At 42.2% G+C, this 18,605-nt stretch overlaps 2 protein-coding genes across 3 annotated transcripts in view; both read left to right on the plus strand.

The window, feature by feature from the left end:
• The first annotated feature begins 1,380 nt into the window (after positions 1 to 1,380).
• Positions 1,381 to 18,605, plus strand: part of MRPS6 (mitochondrial ribosomal protein S6) — a 65,343-nt gene continuing 48,118 nt past the window's right edge. Inside the window, exons 1-2 of the mRNA XM_028492629.2 lie at positions 1,381 to 1,423; positions 1,683 to 1,882. Coding sequence (XP_028348430.1) covers positions 1,396 to 1,423; positions 1,683 to 1,882 — 228 coding nt within the window. The 5' untranslated portion in view covers positions 1,381 to 1,395. The remainder of the gene's footprint in view (positions 1,424 to 1,682; positions 1,883 to 18,605) is intronic.
• Positions 2,234 to 18,605, plus strand: part of SLC5A3 (solute carrier family 5 member 3) — a 27,881-nt gene continuing 11,509 nt past the window's right edge. Inside the window, exon 1 of one of the 2 annotated variants that reach the window (XM_028492625.2) lies at positions 2,234 to 2,728. The gene's annotated coding sequence lies outside the window, so the exon portion shown is untranslated. Of the gene's footprint in view, positions 2,729 to 8,425; positions 16,474 to 18,605 lie in introns of those variants that run through there. The other variant, XM_028492627.2, reaches the window with a different exon arrangement.

Raw genomic sequence — 18,605 nt, forward strand, 5'->3', positions numbered from 1 at the left:
AAATTCCTTACTTCCTTATTTTATTTATTTACAATATTCTACTCTTTAAATCCAAAGGCGAAATTACACTAACCAGGTAATTTGTATTAATACTTCTACGGTTTCTCTTTGGAAGATTATGTGTGGTGGAGTAGTCCACGAAAGGAATGTTAAAATCCAGGTATCACAGAAGAGGTTGTGTTCAAACCATCCTTATCTCTGGTGATGGATGGGAGGTTGGGGATGAGAAATAGTACGGTGTCTGGATAAGGTGACAAAGGGACTCATTCTTGGTTCACACAGAGTGGGTCTACTGAATAAGAGTATGAGCGCATTCTCCATACAGTCTGGATCCAAACTTTGTCTCTATTACTATCATAACCTTTGCGTGCCTGTATTTCTAAATCCCTAAAGTGGGGTTAATAATAGTTCTTGCCTCATTGCAATGTAAAAATCGTAGCGTGGTGCCTGATCCAGTTAGTGCTCAGTAAGTTTTACCTATTATTAAAGCACTTAAAAGTTGACAAACATTTCGCCTACAGACCGTTTTAATGGGGCAAGCATGGGCAGAGGCTACAGTTGCAGGCGACTCCAACTCTAAAGAGTGCAGCTGGAGAAAAAGGCATTTGGTACAACTCCTGCCAGGGAGAGTACAGCCAACGGCTGGAGGGAGGTGAGCTCTGCGTTCGTGCTTGCGGGGGTAAGGGGTACGTAGGATGAGGTTCCACTCCTTCCAGGGCACGCACGATCCCGGACAGTTACTAAGTGGCTTTCCAAGCATTCAGCTGGTCCTCTAAATGAACGCCCAGTAAACATTTGAGCCAAAGTCTTAGCCTATCCTTAGCAACAACACGTGGGTCAGGCCGTGCTCATAAAACAACAAATGCCAGTCTGTGCAGGCATCGTTCTCAGCGGTTTAAGAGCATCAACTCACTCAGAGGCATCACAGCCCTGGGAAGTAGGTGCCCTTCACATCCCCTTTTTGTAGGAGCCTGCCCAAGGTCAGGCAGCCGGCGAGGGATGGGCACGATCCGAACCCGGCGGCCCACTGCCTGCGCCTGGCGCCCACTTTGCCGCGGAAGGGGCCCCGGGAAGCCGCGCCAGCAGCCGCACTGGAACGGAGAGCTGTGGTCAAGGGCGCGAGGGGTAGCCGGCCCCCCCGCCGCGGTATCCCCCGCGGAGTGCGGGTGGGGGACGCAGACCGAAGCGGGAACGTTCCGGAACCCGGGTGCGCGGCCGGGGGCGGAGACAGCCCCAGGTCCGGGCGAGATCCCGCACGGAGCAGCGTAGCCACGGAGCAGGCCCCTCACGCCGAGAAGTCGCGGGGTAGGGGCGCGCGCACGGGCCAGACCGCACCGCAGCGCACGCGCACACGGGGGCGCAGGCTCGCCCGCCGCCCAGGATGAGACGGAAGGCATGGAAAATTCCAGCTGGTTCGAGAACTGTACGTAGCAAGCGCGGGGGCAGCGGCGGCGGCAGGGTCGGAGGGGGCGTGCGGCTGCCGCTGTAGGCTCCCGGCCGAACTCGCGGTGCCTCCCCCAGCGCAGCACCTGCGGGGCCAAGGTGGGGGGGCCCCGGCGGGGGCCGCGGGCGGCGGGGAGCGCGACTGTGTAGGGGTGCGGCGCAGCCGCCTTACAGAGGGGGCGTGGTTTGGCCTACGGGGGCGTGGCTCGCTGAGGGGGCGTGGCGGCCCGTCTGCGCAGCTGCCAGAGCCTTTAAGCCCGGGCTCGCTCGGCCGGAGTGTGCTTTCGCCGCCTGGGAGCCTTCCGGCCCAGCTGCCTGTCCGGTCCCCGCGGTCCCCGCCCTCCTGCATCCCGGGAGCCGGCTCGGTTCGGAGCCCAGAGCTGTGCGTTCGGGCATGCCCCGCTACGAGCTGGCTTTGATCCTGAAAGCCATGCAGCGGGTAAGTGACCTTCCCTTCAGAGCCCGCCTTCCCGCGCGGGCGCCCTCGCAGCCGCTAGGCCGCCGCCCCCCGCCCTCCCCACCCTCCCCGCGCTGCCGGAGGGGGCCGGGGCCGCGGGCGGCGGGCGGCGGGCGTCCGCGCTCAGTGGGCGCGTGGGGCCGGCCGGCCCGGCGAGGCCGCGTGCGCGCGGCCGCGGGAGGGTGTGCCTCGCACGCGGCCGCCGGGCGGTCTGGCGGGCGGGCGGGCGGGGGACGGGGGGCGGGGTGGCCCGCGGGAGTCCAGTGGAAGGTCCGCGGGAGGACACGCGCCAGCGCCCGGCCCCGGCCCGGGTCCCGCGCCCGCCGTCGCGAAGCTGCCTCGTCGCCGGCCCCGCCGCTGCCGCCCGCTCCGGCCCAGCTCCGCCGCCCACCCGCCTCCGCCTCGCCTCCGCCGGCCGCCCCGGAACCGTCCGCGCTCAATAAAACCTTCTCCAAAGCGTGTTTGTGCGATTGTCTGGACCACGGTCGCGTAGAACCGGCTCTCACGTCAAAAAAAAAATCTTTGACTTCTCGTTTTCTGACTTCAGCGACAATCCTGCTCCGGGTGCCCTTAGCCCAGTTTCATTCATCCAAGTTGTGGCCTTTTTTGCGCCTTCCGGAAGAAATTTGGCTCCTCTGCTTTTGATTGCTCTTGAGGTAGAGGATTTCAGGTTTGGAGGGCTGTTAAGCGATCCTGCAGTCCGTTCACTCCAGGTAACGCTGTGGCCGAGGACAGGGACCCCGCGGCCCGGAGGCAGCTCTTCGTTCTCTGTTCTGGGTCAGGTACTCCTCAAGCCGTCGCCGAAATCCCCATTCTTCCGTGAATTCGGTAACGTAGAGTGTGGTGTGTGCTTCCCCCCGCCCCGCTTCCCTTCCAGGTATAATATTAAAAATGATAATAATTCGATGTTCGAACTTTGGGAGGATAGCTTCCTACAGCGCCAGAGGCTTGGGCACATTCCATGTTTTGGGTCAGTTTTGGAAAGGAGCTGTTAGGAAGTTAAGCCTGGGGTCTTGGTCCAAGCGCTGTTGAAACGCTGCCAATCACAGAGCATTAGAAAATCGTTCCGTTCTTTGCACACTATAAAGTGGAAAAGACACCAGTGTCTCTTGATCAGGTCTGGAGAGTCTGGTCAGGCATGCCATTGTGTCCCCAAGCTTGTTCTCCCTGAATTTGGGGGAGGGTAAGATTGCATTGTTTAGCCTCCTGAGTGTTGCCCCTTTCTTGGCCCTCTTCCCTCTATACTGAAATACACTGCTTAAAGAGAATGGGAACAATGAAGAAAAGACAAGCACAGTATTAAAAAGGAAACATTTAAAATTATGTGGCAGTTGTTTAAGTCCTCCCGTTAAGTTACGCGTTTTAGGAGCTATCAGAACCTGGGAAATGGAGATACTGAAATTTCTTTTGTTTCACCTTGTTTTAGGGAGAAAACAAGTATCATTAAACAGTCAATGTATTTGAGTCAACGTATAGACATAGTATTTGTTCATTCCATAAACCTTTGGAATGAAAATTCAGAACTCTTCTTTGTCTTTAGCATAGCTGCCAAGTACTGTACATTTGTTAACAGAGCTTCAAGTATGTTAGTTAAATGTATTTCCTCTGTGTTCCTTTTTTTTTTTTTAATATCCTGTAACAACCAGGATTCACAGTCTTTGGTGTGGATCATACATTTTTTACTCCAGTTCAGATAAGCCACATAGTACAGTTTGGTTAAAATAATAATTCAATTAACCTTCCTTGAAATCCTGGCTGAGGTTGGGCAGGGGCCCTTTGCAAATAATCAAGGTGAACTCCTCCCTGGCGGCGGAGGCCTCCATGGCTACAGATAAGGACATTGTAACAATGATGAAGTTGTGTTGAAGAGATCCTTGACCTAAATAAAGTAAGATTAAACAACAAAAAATTTCTCTTTTTGTATTGTTCATAAAACCTGTTTTTGAGTAGGTTGTCAATGGGTAACAAACACAGAGACTTACGGGTTTTGAACAGTTTTGCTTGCTTTCCATTTGGGGAAATTGGATCCTAAAATAAGATCCATACTTCGGGGGAAATGAATGAAAAATGCCACCATGAGCTTATATATCTCTGACAGGCTTTGGGGAAGCCTTCCTTCTAATATGCAGTGGTTTGCAGTTCCGCTGGCAGGTAGCCTATTCTATGTAACTCCTCAACTTTAAGACGTATATCTTTTATATTTTTAGATTCTGAAATGTATACCGCTTACGGTGTACCCCTTGATGACTTATTTTCCCCACCTTCCTCAGATCATTTATGTATCTTGGAATTGAGGAAATATTCTGTGTTAGACAACTCTTGTAAAAGATGTGGAAGTTGCAGTCTTTTCTTGGATTCCCAGAGAGGTTTTCCTGTTTCTTTTTTGTGGTACTCTGTAGGCCTGAAGAGCATTCCTCCTCTCTTTAGGGTGAAAAGTGAGCATAGAAGAGATTTAAAATTTAAGATGCAGGTACTGTGTTGAGACTCTCACAGCATTTCTTGTGTTAAAGACCCACTGCATTGTAGCCCAGACTCTTGTGGGAGTCCCCATTGGAAGATTTCAGGGTGTAGTATATAGAATGAATCTTTATGGAACTATATACAATTGTGTGTTAGTCACTTAGAAGTTTCAGTGCTGTCTTTTTCTCAGTTTGCAATTGGGAGTCCATTATAATGAATCGCAGCTTGTGTTGCGCTTTCAAGTTTGTGTACTTACGAATGTAGATACCAGCCCTCCCAAGAAGAAATTTATTTGCAGGTACCATTTAGTTTGAATTTTATTAAAACGTGTGTACGTAAAGTTGTCTCTCTGTATTCCCCCTATTTTTAATTTAGTGTGAAAAGTAGATAAATGTGGTTAATTCTGAAAGTTGATGCGGTAGAGTAATGGATGTTGTGAAACCAGATTTTTAAAGGTGATGACTAAAGCCATTTGAAAAGGTGGTTGCTTAGACCAGTTGTAGATCGTTAGGTAGAAGTGTCTCCAGAATAAAAAGGTATTGAAAAGTCTTGTCATAGGTCAGCATCATAAGAGTTTTATTCCTTTCTGGCAAACACGGTTTTCAAGGCTGTAGTGTGGAAGGACATAGCTGTAGAAGAAAGATCACAAGCGGCAGGGTTCCAGGCAGTCTCAATTCAGCATATGGAAAACCTTTTCTAACAACTGAAAAAGTAACGAATTGCCTGTGAGATGGTGAGTTTTCTCTCCACCTCTACCCTGACCTCTTGCAGTGGGAATGTTTAGGTAGATAGAGGAGGAGGGGTCATGCATTTGGTAGGTGAGATATGACACTGATTTCTGAGGTCCCCTGAGAGTTTGAGAAATGGCTTGTCCTTTGATTTCACTTTGAAATTTGATTTAACACATTGGTATTTCATTTCAGCTAGGTAAAAGATAGATTGAATTGACAATTTTTGAATTTTAAAGCCACATACTGTGTTGAAAAGCTGTGTGAACTTCGTAGAAAATTTTTACGTTTGGGATAGGCTCAGGAAGAGGAATTTTGAGGTTAAAAAAAGATCTATGCAGGACATTTATATATTTTGGTTACTTAGTTTAGGAACACTTTATCATGTCTTAGCACGTTTGCCCAGAGGATGATCACAATTGGCACATTTAGAGTTGTGAAAGCCCTGGGAAAATATTTTTTCCAGAAGTCTTCTCATTGCTACTTAGGAATTTTTACATGAAGAATTAAAGGTTAATGATTTAAATAATAATTAGTTTAATTCTAAGTGAATATAGGTGTGTACAATAAAATAGCATTTATATATCCTCTCGCATAATTTTTCAAACAGGAATAAAAGTAGATAGCTACTTTGGAAATCAAATGCTTTTTCATTAAAAGATTTCACATTATTTTATGTTTAATATCCTTCATTTTTAATTTCATTGAAAATCAGATTATATTTTAAATTTTACGATAACATTGAAATAGTTCTTTGTAAGTAAAGAGTTTTACGATGTACTGAGTTTAATTTATGACTTGGGTTTTATAAGTTTAGAAACAGAAATGTAGTGATATTCCTAAAACTGTACAAAGCACTAGGTTTTCTGATAATGTAGTGAAGAGTCTCTTCTATTTCTCCTCAGTCAAGCCTCTTCGGTTAGAAAACCTGGCAAAAGTTGTGTACTCTAGAGTTGTATGCCAAGTTTAGGATCTTGTGAAAGTAATTGCTACAAAATGTTTGCATTTTAGATACTTTTTGGAGGCATAGGGTCTAATAATGAACTCAAGTATGGAACTGGCCAACCTTAGGTCATTGTAGCTTGGCTTGCTTGGCAACATTTGATAACTAGGAGCTAGTGATACTTTTGCTGTCAGTTGGTGGCAGACAGAAGTTCAAATGGAAACATATTTGTTCTAGTTGTCAGATGGCTAAGTTAGTCTCTTTTTCCTTCTGTGAGCCCTCCCTTAACAGCTTAGCTTGTAGCTTGTATCTTTAATAATCACCCTTTGTGTTTTGTCTACTTGAAATCAGACAACTTAAAATAGTTATCCAGTAACGAAAGACTTGAGCCTTGTGGGCAATGTTGTACTTTCACTTGGTACTAAAGTTTTCTTGGGTTACAGCTTATTGCCGCAGCAAGTGATTGAAGAAGGAGTCCTGTTCCTGCCCCTGAGCTTACAGCTAAGGTACAAGGAGTGGCTTGGGGGTAAGGAATCCTTCCTCACCAGACGTGGTTTGTATGTATGAAGACTGCTTGTCAGAAGTTTGACATTTCTGCACTAAATTCTTTTGTTACTCGTGACTCACACATTCAGTACAGCTGTTTGTTGCTTTTTACGATCTACACGTTTCATATGCAGACTACTATTGAATCTTCTCACCTTTAGATGATAAAATCACTTTAAAGAAAACTAAGTGTGAAAGCACTGAGGAGATTCTGAAGTAATGTTTTTCATCTAGTACCTTCACTGTATTTGTAGTTCAGGTAGAATTTATCTGTTCAAGATGAGGACTACACCTTTTTAGTGGAAGGCAGTTCTAAACCAACAAGGAATGTTACCAGCACATGTAGTTAATCTCTTAGGGGAATCAAATTTAAGGAATTAGTCAGATTTAAAGAAATCATTCAAATTTAATGAATGTTTGGTAAGTTATCAATTTATCTAAAGGAAAAACTACCCTCAGAAGTTCGGAAAAAGACAGTTAATCCAGTCCTGTTATCCTTGTTGTACTTAGAGCAGGAGATGGCAAACTGTATGGTTCACAGGCCAAATCCAACCTGTCACCTGCATTTGTATGGCCTGTGAGCTTAAGGAAGGATTTTACATTTTTAAATAGTTGGGAAAAAATTAAGAGTATTTTATGAAAGTTATATGAAGTTCAAAAAGATGGGGGTGAGGATCAGGGGCCCTCTGACTCTGATGTCAGAGTCCATAAATGCAGATGTTTTGGAACATAACCCTATTCATTTGTTTATATTTATTATCTGGTCCTTTACAAAAAAAAATTTGCTGACCCCCCTTATTTACAGACACAATTTCCTAGGTTCACCATTTCTCTTAGCTTCTTACGGTGCTGTTTTCTGAGATTTCTGCTTTGATTCCTTCCTTTCCCTCCTCTTTATATACTGTACCTTTGCCTTCATGTGGTTTGACCTTCATATGGTTTGCCTTTTTTTGGGTAACAAGCCAAGAACTCTGGCGTTTTGTACTCTTCTGTGCTGGTTATAGCCTCCTGGATGTTCCCTTGGCTCTGCAAACTCAGTGTGGTTCAAACTTAATGAGTTGCCTACCCCAAAACTTGTCTAACTTATTTCTGTTTGTGGCTTCTGTTTTCTGTCACATGTGGCTGAACCAGTCCAACTCTGTTCCTTCAGTCTCAATCCCATATAGTCTCTTCTCTGCCCTAGCTGAACTACTTATGTTTCTTGCTTGGATTCTTTCAGTTTCTTAGGTGGTCTCTCTAACATATTGCTGGGGGGGAGGATAATCAATGCCTGTAAATATGCTTTTTGGAATGCAAGAATATAAGTTCTTGAGATACTCTGAAAGAATTAAATTGGGATGCATTTTTAAGGAAATAACACAAACCATTGTTACAAAGCATTGTATAATGATGCCTTTTTGATTACATCATTACCGTCCCATATCAGTTGATTGTGTCAACACCATTGCGAAATTACAGCACATTCAGAAATGTGCTCTGTTTCAAAGATATTCCTAATGAAGTCTGGCATCCAAGGCCACCTGTGATATGACTCCAGTCTTTTTTTGTTTTTAACCCCATCTCTCAATTTCTTTCATTTCTCCATTTCGTATAGTACTGAGTAAAGAGAATTGCTGTAGATCCCTATAAATACCATTCCCTTTTATTTCCTTCGGCGCCTGTGTCACACTGCTTTTCTTGGAATGCCCTCCTGTATTACCCCATCATCTCCCTGAAAACATGCTTCAAGTTCATTTTAACTCATTTGGTACATGAAACAAATATTGAGGACCTGCACTGCTATGAGTATAATATTTCCTTTGGACTTGCATGGTGTGTTTCCGTGTCTTATCACATGGACCACTTTCTACTTAGTATTACAGTTAATTGGTGACTGTTTCATACCTCCTTTGGTAGGTTACATGTTCTTGAAGGTCAGGTCTGTTTCATTTCTGTCCTCTGCTTTGCACACAAGGTTGATGTTCACTTAGCTGCCTTATGGGGATTCCTCTTCTACCTGTCTAAAACAGTTCTTGAATGTGAGATAGCATGCTGACCTCTTGTGCTAGTAAATTGCTTTCAGGTCAGTGCACTTTGCGCTGAGAGAGTTGTATGCTTATCAGAAGTTGTGTTGGTTTCCAAGACTATTTCATGGCAGGTAATCTTGCTTTTATAATAATTTAAATATGTAAACTGATGAAATGAGTGCAAACTTTTTTTTTTTCCTGAAAACCAAGTTGGATTCTTTGGAAAAACTTGATAAAGGTGAGTCACTAAAATAACGGCTGTAGAATTAGATATGGCTGTAATAACAAAGTTTTGGAGGAGGAGTAACAATAATCCAGGATGATTCTGTATGTAGACTGCTTTACAAGATTTCTTAAAGTTTCCCCTTTAATGAAACTGGAATGGAGATTGTAGATGATGCATTTATAGATACAGTTTAGATCAAGCAGCAGGAACTTCGGTCAGCAAGGAGCTCCACATCATCAATCCCATTCTCCAAGTGCTTGACCCCATATTAAGATTGGCAAATACATTTATGTGTTAAATGTAGATAAAACGTTTGTTATGTATGTATGATTTTTTGATTTCCTATTTTAGCTTTAATCCCTTTTTTACTACTTTTGTATATGATTGTTTTGGATACAAAGGCTTTTGCTTCAATAAGTGCTCCGGTTTTTGTTTTCTAAATGGATGGAAGAAATTAAGATCCGAAATGAAGATCCTGGTTGTGTTATGTTGGAATAAACAAAGAACTGACACTGGGACAGTAGAAAGAGCTTTAGAAACAATGAACCTGGATTTGGTTCCTGGCACCTACATCCTAGGAGTCTTAACCCTCTTGGATCCTCATTTCTGTCTGTAAGGTGGGAGCGATCCCTCAGTTGGAGAGTCTTTGAAGATAAAATGGTAACACGACCTTAGAGGTAGTAGGTGTTCAGTATGTCATTAAAGTAGCTTTGTGATCTCAGGCAAGTTATCAAACTTGATTGTGTAGTTTTCCATTATTCCCGCTTTCTTAATGAAGAGACTCCAAAAGATAAATTTTGTTATGTGTAATCCAAGACTGAATCAAACCTGGAATATAGTACTTGCTCAGAAATTTTTGTATTAGTGAACATGAGCCATACTGCATAATAGCTTGCATGCTAATTAAGCAAGGTCTAGCTTCTGCATCCGTGAAACGTAGAATGTGTGTGTGAGGGAGCCCATGAATGAACTCCACTGCTTGGAACAGCCTCTCTGTCAGACAGATGTGCGGCGTTTATTCAGCAGCTACTGGCCTTTGCCAGGCCGAGTGCAGTGGGATTCCTCATCAAGAACTAAACTCTTTGCAACTGGGCTTTGTGTTCATCTCTCTCATCGGACCTTGTATAACTAGTACTTAGGTTTAATGTGTTTTTTAAGTGAGAAGGTTGGGAAAAGTGAAGAACAGGGAAAAATCTAAAGAAAAGAATTACTTTAGATAGGCTAAGTGTCAAGGTGATTTGAGGCAGGTGGAGGGAAAACTTAGTATTTTAATCTTCAGTAAATGTTTGATTGCTAATTGCCAATTGCTAAATCTTTAGGACTGACCCTTTTTCAGTAAAATCAGCACATGGAGCAGATAGATCATAGCCTAGTTGATTTCTGCTGCTACGTGGTATCTTCAGTTAGTATTTTACTTTTCATTTTGATGGAGCAATGTATTATAAAACTGCATCTTTCCTTTTAATTGTTGATTTTGAGAGATTTTTTTCCACTCCTATTGGTACAGATTTTTTTCTTATAAAGGAATTAAAATACAACAGTATTATTTTACTTTTGAAACATCATAGCATATGTTGCTGGAATGTATATGTTTCATTAACATTAACATGTTAACATTCATCAACACGCTTGATTGATTTTTAAATAATTGTCTTGTAAACCAGGAGTACCTGTGATCCAAGTCAAAAATAAGACCGTTTACAAGAGAATGCACGTTTTGTATTGATGTATACTTAACTGTCAGTTTTTTAAGTCCAACTTTGTTTCAGACTTAATTTGTGACTTTTTTTCTACCTGATTATTTTACTCTGAAGCTGCATAATGAAATATTGGATGATGTGTAGGGTATTGGGTGCTGTATGAAGCAGGGTTGAGAAATATGTGTGTGTGTGAGTGTATAATAGTGGATGAAGAAACAAAAATGTGACCAGGAAGATCGAATAGTAATGCTGCTAACTTTGAAATCATTTTCATTGTGTTTGGAGACGGCAATGTGAAGTGTAAATATATTCATGAGTTAATGAAAGCTGTTTAACAAAGTTGCCTAAGAAATAGAAAGGTTATATGCTGCATTCTTTTGACTACGGTGTTTTAAAAACTGGGTAAGTATGAATCAGCCTTATTTTGTCATAGTTTGGAGTGTTGTGATCTCAAGACTGAAAGGGGTTAGGTGGGCCCGTGGTAAAATGGTAGAGCTGCTAGGGGTGGGGGGAAGGTAGGAGTGTGTGTGTGTGTGTGTGTGTGTGTGTGTGTGTTACGTGTGTGTGTGTGTGCACACATGCTGGTGGTACTGGTGCTTACCACTACAGTCTATTATTGCCATGGGGAGTGTGGGCCGGGTTTTGCCAGCTTGTCCTTTTCTATCCTATTCTTAGCCAGAAATCCAGATTTTACAGGAAGTCTGATTTTTAAGATGTCGCAACTAAAAATATTTAAGCACCATGGACCTAAGGAAATGTATCTGTTGGTCAGGTATGGCTACCATCTTGTAATTTCTGATTTAGATGATGGGCTTTAGATGTTCTTTGAAGACATCCTTAATTGCCTTTAGAACTCTTTTAGCATTTAGGTTACAAAGACTGCTGCTCACACATGGACGGAACCCATCTTGTTAATTGGTCATTGATTTACAGTAGGACTAATAATTAGTAAATGGCAAACATGTTCATGTCTAAAGTAGTTTCGGTTTCTAGTTCTGGACTCGTGGATCGTGTACGCCCATTTAGGCTAAGTGTACGTACAGACTTCGGAGAGTTGCTCAAAGGCTGAGGTGTTGACTTAGTGTGAACTGTCAGAAATTGGTATTCATAGTCTACTTTTTCTTTAGATGTCTGGGTGGTTGCTTATTGTAAGCATGCCTTAGTACAGTTTGGTTTATACCCACCGTACTAAAGTCTCACAGGTTTGAAATACTGCTTCCTGGAAAAGACTGCTTTATCTAGAAAATGACATTTTTTTGCTCAGGGTATATCCATGAAATTCACATTAGCTTATATGACACATGATCCTTGGAATATAGTATTACTATGAAAAAAATTAGGTGCTCTTCTAGTCAGAGGATAGAACAAGAGGATGATACAATATTATAATTTTTGGCCAGGCTTCATGTTTCCATGGAATGGAAGCCAAGTCATTACCTTGACTGACTTTCCCTTTTTGTCTTTGTTACTTCCCCACTCCCCCTCCAGATACATAACAGCAAATTGCAAATAAACTCAGGTCCAGTTTGTTCTTCCCTACCTTTCAAGTCCAGGATACAGTTGATGTTCCCATCCCTCTCCCCCATCATTTTTATTATGATTACAGTGCCATAGTTAAGGGAATCCTTATGCACTTTGGGAACATTTCAGTAGAGGTTGATGTGGATGAGAGCTTAAAAATGGAATTGCAAGTGAAGGTAGGGACTTAAAACCTCGACCTGGAGCTCTCAGTGCTCATAAAGTGGCATTTCCCTGCTTCTGTCCTAGCATCAAGAATTCCTGGTTTTGAATTCCCTGGCGACCCAGTGGTTAGGACTCCGTGCTTTCACTGCTGAGGGCGAGGGTTCGATCCCTGGTCGGGGAACTAAGTAAGATCCCACAAGCCACGGTGCGGCCAAAAAAAAAAAAAAAAAAAAAGATTCTTGGTTTTGTCTTTGTTTAGACTTCAGTGTCTCCTTGACACCTACCTTGCCTATTACAATGCTTTAATTTTGTCAGGTGTAGAAACGCAAGTGCAGCTATAACAGCCAGATTGCTGTGGATGTACTTCAGTATGAGAACACATTGACTGTGTGGTGGTCGTCAGGTCATAGCTGAGCTTGGATTTCAGGTGCTGGGAAGGTCCTCGTGTGGGAACCCATGTGTAGTCTTTGCTTGTATTAGAAGGATGGAGGACCAAAGTCCCAGATACCTGTCCTGTTTTCAGTTGTTCAGGTGTCCTGTGTGCAAATTATGAATATAAGACATTGTTCAGTACTGGTTTTGATTCGGATTCAAGGTGAGTTTCTGCTGCTGAATAAAAAGCGAAATTTTGGGGTAAGATCTTTGCCAGGCGTATGTTGCAGGGAAGGTGTACTTAAGTGTCCTTTAAAAAAAATTGTTTCAACCATTATTAAGTAAATATATGACCCAGTAGTAGGTTGTTTTGATTGTCATTCTTTTGTGCTGGTATACTGCTTGCCTTCTGTTTCGTTGGCAGTTACATGAGAAAGCAGTTTTGTGAAGTATACTACCTTGAAAACCTTAGACACCGAGTTTCCATCAGGGATGATCTTTAGTCCAGCAGACTCTAGTAGCATGATTGGTCTCAGGAATGCCATTCTTATGTATAGCCTGAGGGCCAGGAGTTTGGGCAAATTCAGTTTAAGGAGATTACAGTGAAGAAAAGAAATTCCTTCTAATATCATTTCCTTTATTAAATACTTTATCTGATTTCCTTTATTAAATATTTTATCTGATTAGGATGAAATAATTGGAAGCTACTTATAATTTCAACATCTCCTACCTTCTGACATCCAAGGAAAGCACTTCTGATCTTATTTTTCTGGATTTTTATACCAGTCTACTAGTTCTATCTTTGAAATGTAAGAGAAAAATCCAGTTGCCTTTGTAATCTACAAAACCATACCTCAGTTTTATGTTCAGTTCAGGGCATAATTTCTTCCAGTCCTTCCAAATTCTGTTAAAGTTATCCTGTTTATGGTCCTATTGTTTACTTCTTGAAAAATCCTGTATTCCCCAAACCTTGGAGAAGATTAGAAGGTTTTAAAATTTTCTAACCAAAAGTATCTGCCTGAGGAAACATCCCAATTTCAGGATATTTTATTTTATGACTTGGCTTCCTGGGAGAATTAGAATCTGGTCTACCAGGAAGACTCTTGTGTTTACATTTTCTGGCCTCAGTCTCATGGAAAAATGAGAAACTTCTTGGCCTCTCTTCTTCTAGGAACATAAAATTGGAACCAAGTAGGATGAGAACAGAAAACATGACGGTAAACCACCAAGTTGACCTGGTTGGATATCTGACATCTGTAAATCTTATGGTTTGTAATGTCTAATTCTTAGTGGCTGGTTTAAGTAGGGTGTGTGTGTGTGTGTGTGTGTGCGTGCGTGCGTGCGCGCGCGCGCGTGTGTGTGTGTTTGTGTGTGTGTATTCCCGCCACCCCTTGAATATTCAGCCATCTTAAGGGTTAGATAGTGTGATCTCCATTTTACACATGAAAAAACTGAAGCAGAAAGGTACCCGGGACCACACAGCTCAGTAAGGGGCCAAGTCAGGACCCTAAAGGCAGTCTCAAGCTTTAAGCTATACTTTTTGATCACTGCATCTGTAGAAAACAGTGTACGCTGTACTGGTGTTAGAGCTATGAAGTCCCTTTAGACTGAAGGAAGTATTTCATATCTGTTTTGAGTGCCTAGCAGGTGCCAGCACTACCATGTGTTTGGGGAACAGAGTGGTAAACTGTAGGACAAAGTTCCAGCTCTCATAGGGCTTACCTTCTAATGAGGGAGAGAAACTAGCAAACGCTGTGAAGAGAAACAGCAGGATAAGGGGACAAATGTGGCCTTATGTGTTCTTTATAGTGCTCAGGCAAGGCTGCGACTTCAGGGAGGGAGCAAGCGAGCCATGGCCGTTAACTGGGGGCAGGAGAGCAGGGTTGAGTGCGGAGGTCTTGGAGTGGTTATGTTAACGTGGCATTCAGTTCAGCAGGCTTTTATTTTATAGGTCGTCTTCAAGCCTTTCCTGAAAGAACTGACAGCATATGACAGTTTAATGCTTACTTTTTTCCACAGGACTTTTATCTAGTAATCTATCTTGATGAAGTTGGCTTGAGGTACATGTTTTTCCCATTTTATAGAAGTGAGAATTAAGATGTGGACTCGAGCATACGTAAAGGTGACTCGTTTAACAAATCTCCGTATTGTACCCATCACCCAGTTTCAGCAGTTATCACCATTTACCACTCTTGCTTTATCTCCACCACCCCTTCCCTTTACTTATTTATTTTTTTTGCTGGAGTATTTTATATTTTTTAAAATTTATCTTAAAATTTTAAACCTTTTGAAGAGTTACCAGTATAAGAACCATTCAGTTAACACCTGTATGCTTTTCACCTAGATCACTAATTTGCCGTATTGGCTCCTTTTTTATCATTTGAGAGTTGCAGGCTTTGTTGACATGCCTTTCTTAGGAACAAGGACTTTCTTCCTAACCATAGCATGACCATTACACTCAGATTTGACATCAATACAGTACAATTATAGAATGTTCAATTTGTGTTCTAATTTACCTTGTTATTCCCGTGTTATCCTTTAGTTCTCCAGTCCATTGTTCAGTCAAGGCTCATGTATCTGGTTGTTGTTTAGTCTTCTTGATTTAGAGCAGTTCTCAAGCCTTTGTCATTAAGGACAGTGTCACTTAGAAGAGTCCAGCCAGGCCCTCTGGTCTGGAGAATCCCTCAATTTGAATTTGTCTAGCTGCTTTCTCATGATTAGAGATAGGTTGAACATTGTTGGCAGGAATGTTACATAGGGATGTCAGTTTGTCCCACTGTTGGGGGTGTCAAACAATTATTTGGTTTAGGTGATATCCACCAGATTGCACCATTATAAATGTACCTTTTTTCCTTTAGTAATTATTAAGTGATTTATGGAGTGACAAACTTGATTGAGACTCAATATTCTTTTCTCCAGCAGTCTTCCACTGGCTTTAGCATTTATTGATGATTCAGAATCAGTTATTGCTGGAGTACTTTAAAGCAAATGCAGATATAAAATTTCTCCTGTAAATATTTATCATGTATCTAAAAGGTAAGGGCTTAAAAAAAACAAAAAACCACAGCGCCTTTATGCCACCTCACTAAATTCCTTAACATCTAATATCCATATTCAGAGGCCCTGAATTGTCTCAGTTGTTTCTCTACAGTTGATTTGCTTGAATCTGAATCCAAGCAATGTCCACAGGTTGTATTTACTTGATGTTTTTGCAAGTGTTCCTGGGTATAGCATTCATGTCTGCCTTTAGAGATAAGATGAATTCTTGATGGGTATAGATGTTGACAGCCTCCTGCATCCATTCTGAAGTTCCCATCAAACTTTCTTTCACCTAAGGGCTCTAGCATCCATTGTAATCATTGCCTAGGGACATTATTTCATTAGGGATTACAAAAGGTGATTCTCAGGTTGCATCATTTCTTCTGTATCGATGAGCAGATTTTTTTCTGACCTGTGTTTATTTCTGCTTTTTTATGTATACCTTCCTGGGGAGAGTTGTAAAAGGATACATTCTTCATCTTTACTTTACAGAGGATGGTTCTGGACTTCCTTAGTAATTCTGTAATATGTCCTCAATTTTCTCATGGGGATTTTCTCTCTTGGGGATTTTGTGAGGATTAAATGGTCCGTTACATGTAGCTTAAAAATGGTGCCTGGCACTCATGTTGGGGTAAGCGCTAGTTATTAAAGTAACTTTTTCATTTAATTCTTCAAGTGTAATGAAGAGGCAGAGATGGGAGAGGTTCTTCATGTGTTGACATCAGCAGGATGCTTGAATTTGTGTAGAGTGAGCTGAGGGAAGTACTGCTTGCCCACGCCAGGCTGTCCTCTTTGACTGCATGGAAACAGCCATAATACACGAAGCATATATCACTGCACACCGTGAAATGGATATTGACAATTGAAGAGGTAAAATCTGGAACACATTCTGAAGTGGAGTTAGTACAATGAAGGGAAGTAGGTAGGTAGGTAAGATGAGATGGTGGCTCCAGGTACAGGTTTTTACTATGTCATGGCCCTTTGAGATTTTTATCTGAACAAAGGGCAGCATGCTTGCCTAGTCTGATTTGTCTTGTCATTCTACACTCAACTAGAGCTGTTTGAGATTGCAAATCACTTTGGTAGGGGAGGAAATGCTTTACTTCTTCTTGGCCTTTTAATCTGCCTTCTCTTTGTGCTTTAAAAAAAACCCCACTGTTGATAATTGTATAGAGTGTTGGAAGTTTAACAGTCTTGATCAGGTGTTTAGTCATTAATATTTGATTCATTTATTTAAACATTTGAGCACCTGCAGTGTGCAAGATAGTGTTCTAGACACAGACCACATCAGTGAGCATCAGAGACTAGAGTCTCTGCCCTCATGGAATTTACATTTTGGTAGTGAGGTGACAGTAAATATGAGGAAGTTGTATAGTATGTTAGAAGGTGTTGAGTCCTGTGCAAAAAAAATAAAGCAGGATAAGGAGAGATTGAGATGGTTAGGAAGTTACTTTTGAGCAAAGACAATGAGAGGAGAGCAAGTCTTGTAAAAATCTGGGGGTGCAGAGTGTGTCCTGCGTAGGGAACAGCCAGCGTCAAGGTCCCGAGGCATGTTTGGTACATTGTGCATTGTGAGTGAAGAGGTGACTGCTTGCTGTGTTAATGCCCTGTAGTGGGCCAAGGACCAGAGCTTGGAGACAGGTTAAGACAGGTTAACTGCTAGGGCAGTTAACCGGATGAGACGGAATGGTGATTTGGATCAGGGTGCTAGTGGTTGAGATTCTGAGTGGTCTGATTCTGGATATATTTTTTGAGAGAAAGCTAACAGATTTTGCTAATGGATTGATTGTGAGTGGGTTGAGAGAGAAAGTGAGCAAGCCTTCAGGGATGACTGATAATTTTTGGCTTGAGCAGTAGTAAGGATGGAGTCACCATTCTCTGAGGTGAGGAAGATTGAGAGTGGAACAGCTTTAAGGGGGTGAGCCAAATTATTCATACTCCCAAGGAAAAGGGTAGGTGGTTACACACACTTCATTCAGTAAGGACAGTGGTCCATAGATTTTGCTATGAGAACTCATATCTATAGATCATATAGCCAATTCTTCTAACTTAATGTCTTAAGGATGTAAGAGTTAGCAGATGAAGGAAGGCTGAGATTCATATAGCCTGTGGTAACAAGGTCAGATGTAGAATAGACTTTGAGACTTAATTTTTTAATTCTAACACTGAAAAAGAGAATGGAGGCAAAAGCCTTGGACTTAGAGAGTGAGAAGCTGGTTGAGCCTTGATCTTCTAGCCGAACTTCCTGCTCTGTGTGTTTTTACTTACATAAAAAGCCTGTGCCTGGGACTTCTTTTTGTTTTGAATCTCTTCATTTTCTTCATACATGTATTCATCACGAATGATCATACAGAAATAAATACTTCAGTTGGATTTTATCCTGTACACTCTTTGCAGTCTCTTTCGTTAACATTTGTTATATATACATCTCAGTTGTTTTCCCTGCAAACTCAAAATTTTTAAACATGGGTGATATTGAATGATCTTTTATTAATATTGTTTGTTTCTATTAATAAATGTCCTTTTCATTAAAGATAGTATTGCATAGTGATTAAGGGAAGAAGCAGTTTAAACCTAGATGGGAGTGCAAATCCAGATGTAAACACAAATAACTGTATCCTGGGGTGTTGTACTACCTCATTGGTTTCAGTTTCCTTGTGTGTAAAATGATCATAATAATTGTACTTATCCCATAATTGTTGTGAGGATTAAAGTAATGCATACAGCACTCTAGGCACAGTACCTACAAGGTGTTAGGACTTAGTGCCAGGTATTTATTTTTTATCTCCGTTATTTATAACTCATTTATGATAACTAGTCGTTTGCAAGCAAATAGTGCTGAGCCTCTTGAATTCTTCTCATTAAAAGTTAACACAAGGGCTTCCCTGGTGGCGCAGTGGTTGCGCGTCCGCCTGCCGATGCAGGGGAACCGGGTTCGCGCCCCGGTCCGGGAAGATCCCATATGCCGCGGAGCGGCTGGGCCCGTGAGCCATGGCCGCTGA

This window comes from Physeter macrocephalus, chromosome 8 (assembly GCF_002837175.3).
Source record: "Physeter macrocephalus isolate SW-GA chromosome 8, ASM283717v5, whole genome shotgun sequence".
Taxonomy (NCBI): Eukaryota; Metazoa; Chordata; class Mammalia; order Artiodactyla; family Physeteridae; genus Physeter; species Physeter macrocephalus.